Raw genomic sequence first — 10,861 nt, forward strand, 5'->3', positions numbered from 1 at the left:
GAGTTAATGTCTCCCAGTAGATTATGGGATACCCAAGAGCAGCTCTATGTACAGCAATTTCTAAAACGAGGCAAGTTGAATAAGTTGATGATACAGGGATATCAACATTCCCGTTTAAGCTCAACATTTCGCAAATGCTGTGGTCCATACAATAAAATTGTTAGCAAATACAATATATTGCTAATTAAAACAAACTTTGACTGACGTATTTCATACTATTGATAGGCCATTATTTTCACTCTGAATTGTCTACTTATTTTCCCCATTGTCCGATCATGACAAGGACACGCGGCGGGTGTGACCGGTCTACAGGGGATGCATACTCCTCCATGGCACCTAATCCCACCACTGATGTTTAAGAGGTTGTGTTTGCTCTGCTCCCAAGTTTGTTTAGTTCCAAGTGAGCTTGAGCTTGATTAGTGTTCTTTATCTTCATGTTTCATGTACGACAATAGTGCTTCAATGATGGAAGAGCCACTGCTCAAGACATTTATAAAGTTGGCTTGCTAAACAGCATTTAAGTATTGATAAACTACCGAGGTTTTCATAAGAAATAAAGGAGATTATATTCAGTGGATTTAAAGTATTTGAAAACGTGTAAATTTCTAAGCTTCTTACGAACCTTTTAAACGTATTTTTTTAAACATTACTTTTTGCATAAGTACATATTTTATTTCTAGATCTCCACGAAAGATAAGAACAGTCCATTAAGGGAAGGGATTAAAAAGTAGGAAAAAATGTATTGATTGAACAAATAAATGTGTTTCCAAAATTCAAATCGATGTGGTGATCCAGGCAATATTTACGTTTTGCATAGACACATTTTATATCGAGATCGACACAAAATGTAATTGTGCAAAAAAATATTGAAAAATGCAATAATCGTTGTTTATTGCCACAAAAATTACTGACTTATTAAAATATCGGAGAATTTTTATGGAACCATCAAAAAGTTTGTGCACTATATAGGATCTACTTCAAAATTCTAAGAAACATAAAACATCGAAAGCTTAAGATATGTTGAAAAATTGATGAAATTTGCCAAGTTATCAATATACTAAAAACCCATTTTATCACGGCAATCAATCACTCTAAATTAAATCCAAATGATATAAATACGTTTCCATTATCGGGATTTCCAAATATGCAACGGAGGAAAGTTTTGTTTTTTATTTTTGTTTTTTAAATAAGACCCTAAGAGATTAAAATATTACGTTGTCACAATATAGGCTCTTCTTTCTTCATTAGATCAATGGCTATGAGTGGAAAACTCCCATAATATGACATCGGAAGCAAAAATGAATTTAGCGGTACCTGCTATGAGTTAAATTAAATTCCTAACGAGTATTTTTACAAGGGTATTTTGTGACAATTTTATGCACGCTGACTATTAATTTATTTAAGAAATAATAGATGACAGCTTGGTGTTAGGGTCTTGACAGGCAAGTCGAGATAGGTTATTTTGCATTGACCTTAATGTCACCGCTATATGAAAGCTTGTGTTTGAATTGGTTTTTAGCTGATTACCCCCCCCCCCCCCCAAAAAAAAAGCTGATTTAATTAGGTTGAAGTACTTAACAACAGTATGCAATTCACGTCGAATTTGTTTAACCCAGATTTTGTTCACAAGAGTTGGATAACAGGATTCATAAGTTTCAACCGTTTATACGTTTATTTAATTTTATTACTTCTATTATCATGGTTTCATTTTAGCTTAATTAGGTACATGTACCAGGGCTGGTGGTGAACACAAAAAGTGCATTTGACTTCCATATGACAGTTTTTCAACTTTATTGCATCGAACATTGGATCTCTTCGGGAATTTAAAATCAGTCTTCTATCAAGGATGCTCGCTCATTAAGATGTTTTTTTTTTTTTTTTTTTTTTTGGTTAAAGACGGGTGTTATCCACATCAAATAGCCAAATATCCATGCTTTCACTCTGGCAAGAAAATCCTATTAAAGCAATAAATTTACTGAAAAAAAATATTCTTCTCCCTGGCTTCCGGTAGTTCGAGCCAATTCAAAGAAGGAGATCTTGGAGATCCATCTGAAGATCCAAAGATTAAAATAACTGTAGAATAATTTTATAGAAAAAAATTCCCAAAACTATAATTTCATTGCTGTATACAGTTTAATGCATAAATAAAAATGGCATTTATTTTTTTCTTTTATATAATTTTGTTGTTGAGGTATATATACATGTATATATAAAGTGTAAGCTGCATTCTTTTATTGAATTGCATTGGTTCTCAACTCCTCGCCAATAGTTTGAGCTCTACAAAACAAATATACAAAATATGTTGAATTAGAAATGGATTATTGAGTAAAAATGAAATTATTGAGTAACTGAAGTAAACATACAATGTAGCATATTTACAGAAAACAACACTAAAAGTTTCCGGAAACGTAAACTTTGAATTTGTCGTCAAAATCAATAGGAGTAAAGCAAATATCAGTGTACCAAGTACTTGGTCTACCGATCGACTGGCAGCTTTACAAAGGTTGGATAAATAAGAATGCTCAACTTCTGATCCATGCTTTCATTCAAGTCGTGTTTGGTATATTTTACCGACAAAGGTATATTATCAAGCATTAATCTAAGTCTAACTCAGAGCAGGTAGGGCTAAACCACTTGCATAACGTGGGTTTTTTCCATTCCTAGCCATTGTTCTAATGAAGAAAGAAGAACCCATATTGGGACAAAGTGTTTTAAGATCTCTTAGGGTTATAATGACATAAATAAAATGCATCACAATCACTTGATTACTTTGTTTAAGAGGATCGTATACCGGTTCGTTTTGTTTGACGAAACTCAGAGATTAAAAGTTCTACCGTCTTCTCGACCCCGAGATCAGCCAAAACAGGTAATAGTGAAGCAATAACAAAATACAAGGGGTCAAATCACATTTTTGTTTTGTAAAAAATGTCAAAATACAAAGTGCTCAACTTACCTCTGAAGCGAATATAAAATGTCCCTCCATCACACTGTGGAACATGAAGACCTGTCCTTCGGATAAGACTGTATAAACCGTGGTCCCATGTGGTAGTAGGTGCTTGCACGAAAAAGATCCCTAGCTGCTCAATGGTCTTGAGTGCCGAGTATAGGTCTAAATTTGCCTCCCCCCACCGGCAACTGGTGGCGTCTCAATAAGAGTGAAAAAAATTCTCGAAACATACAAAAAGTCCCTCTAGTTCATATAAAAAAATCCTGAGAATAAAACCGTTTTAATATTATTTGGATATGAATTAAAATGATTAGTGGCCCTGTTATGTTATCACCCTTGCCTTTGAGTTTCAAATTACATCCAACAACGCCATCGCTTTCCAATGACTACTCTTTCTGCATCAATATATTTTTCTCGACGAGATAACCCTTGTGTAAACCATCTTGTTACATGACTTAAAAATTGAATGATTTCTAAACACAATATTGCAAATGGATATAAATAGCAAAAAATAAAGGTCATCACTTGATAGTGGCAGCTTAATTTGCTTTTCAGAATTAAATGCGAGCAACGTGACTTTTCGTCGTGACTAAATTCGAACACCCGAACTGCCAATCGAAATTAAATGTGTCGCGACGCATCTGCATCTCTTCTACCATTTAAGTACAGGTAATCTGGACTTATTTTGTCTTTCTCTGGCCTGCTGAATCATTTTCAAAGTGTTTGCAGACCTTACAAAGTCGGTCTATCCTTTTTTGTCGTCATTTTAATCTACTATTGTTTTGGCACTCTCTGTTGAATTTACGACAAGATCTTATGGGACTGACAAATTGAGGTAAAAATTATAAATTTTACGAAACAATATTGCAACATAACATGAGTAAATGAACTTGAAAATTGGACGACATATGCTCATATATAAATATTTGTCCCCTGTAAACTTAGATAATGTGTTTTGAGATTGCAAAGATTGGTACCATTGTTCACGAACACATTGATAATTTGTTCAAATAAAGTCGTTTGTCTTAAAGTTTATTCTGTAGATAGAAAAGATGATGCTGAATAAATGTTTCACTTAAACCATTTGTCACAAGTGACATTGTGTCAATGTTTAATATTAGCTTATTGCATGTAGATGTAAGAGTTTCTTTAGTTTGGCATTAGGAGTTATCGTTTATTTCATTTACGCTCTATTGGTCACTGAGCTGTACACTAGTCTATGTTACTATATTTATCTACGGATACTCATCGAAGCCGTTTGATTAGTTTGGTCAGTTATTTATACTGGGTGCTGGCTGGTATTCGTCAGATGAGGTTTGGACGCCGCGATGTAGAAGTTTACACCCATGCTGAGTGATCTGGGGTGTGTGCTTGTAATGTAACCCATGCTCAGTCAACTTGGGTGTGTCTTGTTTCCCCTGCTGAGTGATCTTGGGATTCAGTTACCTGTGTGTAGTACATAGCGGCGTTGAGAGCAAGACCTTGGGTGACGGTAGTATGTTTATTTTGTGTTAAATGCCATAGCTCAGTAAGTTTTTACACTTTACAATATTTTTTGTTGTTAGTTTTAAAGAACAATATTCTTTGTAAAACTGTTAACAATATAGGGAGAATGTATATATTTACTCTCTAATTCATCTACAAGTTAAAACGGTGAATATATGTATTCTGATGTAATTGGTTAGTAAAATCTAGTGCTTTAAATAAAGAGATGTGTTTTGAATAATTTATTAGAAAACCCTTTGAAAATTGTAGGTGACCAAATTGTATAAGCTTTGTTTTGGAAGGTTGGATTATCTTACATGGAGAGGCTACATCTTAGGACATGGTGGACCAGCGGGAAGAGTATGATGAGCCGTAGACGACATTGTGAGGTAGAGTGAAACCATTCAGTGATGACCTTAGTTCAACGTTTGGTCGTTTTCATGTTTATTGTACATATGTAGATAAATTTATTGTTATTTTTTATGAATCTTGTTATTTCTTGGTAAACAGGAGTCATCCAAAATATTATTTTTTTGTTTGTAAATACGAATTTAAGAACTAAGAAAACCTATTACAACTTGAGGTCGGTTGTGACACAATTGTTTTTCACTCTCATTAATTGAAGATTGGTGACTAATTCGGATGCAAAGTTACATGTAGAAATATAAGTAATGTTCATTGCAAGAAAATGTGTTAGCCAATTTTACTTTCGATGCTATTTAATTCCCAGTAGCATGTACATATACTTATATGAAATAATATGAAACTAGAGACTTGACAGCAAAAGGGTAGGGTGCGGGATGTTGCTCATTTCTGCTTGATATCCCCGGTGGCTTAATGGCCAAGGCATTTTTTGAGGATAGATTGAAGGAAAACTTTGAAGTACAATTGAAGGAGGTTACACCTCAAAACTTCTTGGGGCTAGTAGATTACGCGGCTTTTAAGAAAAAGATAAAAGGACCGTAGGACTTAAAGCTGCCTATTGCAAAACAACTGTTTACTCGTCACTTGAAAGAATGGCTGGTTACAATTTCATTTACAAACATTGTAATTGCACTTTTTCTAAATCAATTTAGATTTTCACCCAGGTTAATAACTGAAAAATATTGCTTCTTTGAAACCAACCAAAAAGATTGCTTTCCAGGCTTTCTGGAAAGCCAATCTTGTTCGAATTACCTTTGGATACCAATGGTCAAATAAGAAATGCGTGCAGCAAACTAGTCAATTCTATGTAAAGATCGAAAGAACTGTTCAAATGTTAAGTCTCGTCTTATTGACATTAGAGCTCCCCCAAAAAGGGCAGGGGATTCGAAATACACTATTTCCAAGTATCTTAGCTTGGTCTGTCTCCATTCGGCAAACCTCAAATGATTCTGTTGCCTTCATCAAATATCGGCTGTATCATGTATGTTGATTTACAATTTTTTTTTACCATTAAAAGAAAAACATAACGCTTCGAAAAGCATATCAAACAAGCATATGAAATAATAAAATCTTTTTGAGCTTTAAGGTGTCATTTAAAGATACACCTACCAAGGAACTTGCATTGGGAATCTTGTTTATGTAAGAATGTAGGTCAACACGCTGTTAACACGTTACACAGAGTATTTATTCTAAAGATTTCTCATTAAATCATACAACCGATGTTAAATTAGGTACAAATAGGGTGATGTGTGTTGAGATTAGGTACAAATGGGCTGAGGTGTGCCGAGTAGGCCTAACTCCTTTGCAGCAATCATCGTTAACTAGAGTCAAGAGATATCTAAGAGAAGACCAGTTAGTCTTGGTTGTAATTTAATAATTTTTAGCAGCATTTAATGTTATCTGAGTTATGTCATTGCCAAATTATGGTACTTTCATCGTTTTATTTATGTATCTGGTAAAACATATTACAGCATACTTTTCAATGCTTCTGATCCAACAAATGATGGAAAGAAAAGTGTGAAATAGCCCTTGCGTATATTCTCATACAAAAATTATTTCCCTAACAAGTGTTTTTTCCATGGCCAAAATTATTGTTATTCTGATTTTTACAAAATTTGAAATGTAATTTGGAGACCTTGATAGCTATAACTGAATTTAGAATCAAAATATATCGTGAACGAGAAATCTTTTATTATATAAACATACAATAAGATATGAAAAGACGTAAAAACAAAGTTTTATGCGACATTTAAAGCATGGTCATCTAGTATGCGCCATCTGCTTGTTCAAAATGGATTCACAACAATGAAATGTTACGAATGTGGAATTCAGGGTCTTTCGAAAATAAAATCTTTCTTTGCCAACAATCTGATAAAATCCGTGTAGTGATGTACGCATTTATACTGGTTCCTTTCCATCTGAATTAATTTGTCTCTCCATTTAGTATTTCCAAAATCAATATTTTATTCCAGAATTAACAAAAAACGGGGAAAAATAGATATCAATCACAGAATCGAAGAATGATACTTGAACTGGTCATCAAATCAAGTCCAGCTTCTTAGTGTGCTCGTTCTTTCTATATATCCCATTCTGTCACTACAGCCCAACTGCAGTCTCAAAGACTCGTACATAAAGCTTAGAGATCGCTGAAAATGTTTTCCATATAGGGCATACAAAAAGAAATTCATGCTAAAACTTGTATAATAAAGCAATTGCGAAATTTCTTGTATAAGGTACTGCGCCATGCTAATATTGTAAGTGTTGGAGGGGTTAAGGAAAGCAGAAATGAGGGTGGAAAGCTTGAAAACATGGCTTGGCAAGTTCAGAACCAAAAATGTTGTAGATACCAGAAGTAATGTTCGTGTAACTCGCATCTGTTGTTTTGATCGAAGCGCTCTATGTTTGACGTGTTTGGCATCTCTTGGTAACAAACAGGCCTTCCTTTTTTCTTGAAATTTGGCAGCTGTACAGGCAACCCGCATATTCATGTAAAATATCAAAGTAAACGGAATCATCATTGTGACAACGGTGTCTAACCACGTGATTATGTTGAGAAATTTGATGAATTTTATTTTGTACGTGCATCTTATGAATTTCTTGGAAGTATACACATCCGTAGTCCAAGAGGCAAAATTGTACAGGACTATAGAAAATATTAAGAAAATGAGCACGGCTATCCTTTCTCGCACATGCGTACAAAAGAGCTTTGATCTTAAAGGATGACAAATGGCAATGTATCGCTCAGACGTAAATCCGACTACAAACCAAACAGACAGGAAACTGGAAACATAGGTCAAATAGGAGATAACCTGACAGATTCTTACTGACGTCAGGATATTGTCAACAGAGCCATCAAGCCAAGTGAGGAGCAGACAAATCAAGAAAACGTTATCAGTTAACGCCAGAGCCACCAAAAACGTAGAGGAAGAGGATCGTCGAAGGTAGTTGGAGGCAAAAACTGACATGGACACGAAATTTCCGAAAACTCCAACGAAAACAATTATCGGGATACACACATTTCTTATACTTTTAGCAAGATTATAAATTTCCATTCCATTAACACCCTCTTCTTCCTCTGTTTTTGAGAGAGATGCATTATCCATGTAGTTGTTGTCCGAGTAAGCATATCTTGTTTGAAACTGAGCTGATATATTAATTGGATATATGCCAGTCGTATCCATCTGTAAGAAGAACAATAATATAGAGTTATGATACATGTGAACCTTGCAATGAATAGTCTTATACTTATTCGATATACTTAATATAATATTTACAGAATGAGTAAATTAAGGTAAGACAACCTTGTTATTTTATAAAAGGCTTGACTTGTTACATCTTCATGGGGAATTGACGAGTCTTAATACATAAATTGCAAAGTAAAAATGGCATAAAATACAATGACAATAATAATTTTAGATATTCTCAAGCCAAGTATGCAAAATAGCTTTATTTGGAAAGAATAAATAGGTACATCATAAGAAGCATAACATGTAAGAGTTATAATTTCAAAACATATAAAAATGTTTAACAGATATGCACTGTGAGGTATCTTTTTGAAAAGTAATAAAACAATATTAGTTATTTGATTGCCTTAAGGAATTATTAAATTGAACAAACCTTTTTAACTGAAAAAGCATCAACACCACATATATCAATTCGTTGAAATGAGTTATTTGTTTACGGATGACGTAGATGAGACCCACGTCAGTCTCTTATTCAGTTCAAAAAAAGGGCAATGAAGCAGTTACATTTTCATTATGATAGCCACACCTTGCTGACACAACTGAAAAATTGAGAAAAGAGACAGGACTAAGAATTAATACGGATATATTTCATTCATTTTAACGTGGACGTAAAATGAGCGGAAAATGATTCACAGATTCGAATCTAGGGAGCGGGACTAATCTATTTATTTTTTTTACTATATTATTTAATATAATGATAACCAGATTAGAAAATAATTTCACTTCGTTAATTTTGGCTTAACCAACGCTTTAAGAAACAAAAAACAAACAAGAAAAACTAATTAAAGCAATGCAAAGAAGCATACCAAAGAGTCCTTACCGATTAGAACAATCTTTACGAAGAACCTAATTTCACTGTAATCCTAATAAATCTGAACAGAAAAAAAATCCAGTTGCAATAATCTAAGCACAATCCCTTCAGACATAAAACGTGCATTTAAGATTTTGTTGCCATGCACATTGTATATTGTAGGTAAAATATAATCATTGCATAAGTCACGAAATATTTAGTAAATGATTGTTAAAGTCAATCATTTTTTACATTTTTGATAATCGACACATGCAAGGCTAAATGTTAATTCTTTTTCTGCAACAATTGATCTGCGTCTTGCTCAAATACGTGTACTTGATTTTTCTCCTCAAACGGAACTTCTTTGGAAGAAAAATATACAAAGAGAAGGGTTTTAATAGGTTTCTTAATAACATCTCGAACGGAAATTTGAAAGGAAATCAATTTTAATAAACAGAATATTAAAAGAGATGTTCATGAGAATGTACTGAATGTCAGTCAGTTGTAAAGGTGAATTTATAGTTTCATTGTCAATGCTAAACGCTTAAGTATTATTGCTTGAGTAATATTCTGGCGCCTCCGGTGTAATCCCTTGTTCACTAATTCAACACCTCAAAAAAGATTTTATATAGACAAAATGCGCGAATTACAATGCCATATAGTCTCTGACCTGTTTAAATTTTGCTCAACTACACAAGTTTCCGGTCTATACGTCTTATTAGTATTGAAGGATTTGACTGTTGCCTAGAACAAGAACGACAATTTGAGAGGAACACTTAAATGGGATATCTGCCCTTAATCCATATTTTACATTATAGAATTTATAACTCTACAAGAGATCGATTATATTCACTAATCTTTGTTAAAATTATTTTTTTTTTGTTAGTCTTAAAAATAACCTTTCAGGATAGGAAAGAAATATTGATAATAACAGAAATTGAAATTCATAAACAAAGTAGTTTGCAAATAAAGAAGATGAATGACAGTAGAAAGTGCACTGCAGGCATGATTTCTGAATGTGTCAATAATCATCCTACGTTACTTGTAATAATTCGTTGTTATAACAACAGCACGATCTGGTGCAGGAAATTTCATCAGCCTGTTCGACATTTTTGACTTTCTTTGTGAAAAAAGAGAACCATTCGATGTGAAAACAAAATTAGGGGTAAAAAATAAGTTTGCATTTCACAAGGATGTCATGTAGAAACAACCTGAATAAAAAATAACAATTTCCTATAAGCATCTCCTTCTTTTGGTTAAAATAGACGTGCATAGACTTTTTTTTTCGTTCTCTGTGATTTTAAAAAGCAATGAAATACAAAATTGTTAGACTATTTGTACACTTAAAATGCGATGTTGAGAATTTCAATATCTTTAAATAAAAAATGTACAAATTTAAAGTATTTTCAGTGCTTTTGCAGCCGTGCTTCTAAAGTAAACTTTTTATTCGACGGACTCTTCACTGGATTTATATATATATATATATATATATATATATATATATATATATATATATATATATATATATATATATATATATATATATATATATATATATAAGTATCCTTTTCTCCGAGTTGTATATAACGCTTGAAGCAATGCATAAAATATCAAATTTTAAGCTTATAAAGAAGTATAAAGCACTTAGTATACGATTTAGCCTTCAACACGGCGTAATTACAAACATTAGACAAAATTCAATATTTAATTATATTTTAGTAATTTAACTATAAAGAATTTGCAGATTACCCAAGTACCTGTGATAAAGAGATACTTATTTCAAACCTAGTTAAGGTCCTCGCCACAGTTAGAATTCCTCCCATGTACCCGCAATGTAGCAGAAAATTGCAGACTCACTCCGAAACGATTTTGGAGAAAATAAAGTTGCATTGAAAATACCCATCAAATTAATCCTATCAAACCTTTCTGAGCTTGTGGATACCTTTCACCCAAAAACAGAATCCATGTATT

General features: G+C 33.2%; 1 protein-coding gene across 1 annotated transcript; it reads right to left on the reverse strand.

Annotated features, from left to right (window-relative positions):
• Positions 1-6,900: 6,900 nt before the first annotated feature.
• LOC133194748 (FMRFamide receptor-like) lies at positions 6,901-8,037 on the reverse strand. Its single transcript, XM_061330654.1, has one exon. The coding sequence runs from the start codon at positions 8,035-8,037 to the stop codon at positions 6,901-6,903; it is 1,137 nt and encodes a 378-aa protein (XP_061186638.1).
• Between the last annotated feature and the right edge of the window lie 2,824 nt (positions 8,038-10,861).

This window comes from Saccostrea echinata, unplaced genomic scaffold, assembly GCF_033153115.1.
Source record: "Saccostrea echinata isolate AGI-Se365-2 ecotype Australia unplaced genomic scaffold, CSIRO_AGI_Sech_v1 ptg000029l, whole genome shotgun sequence".
NCBI classification, from domain to species: domain Eukaryota; kingdom Metazoa; phylum Mollusca; class Bivalvia; order Ostreida; family Ostreidae; genus Saccostrea; species Saccostrea echinata.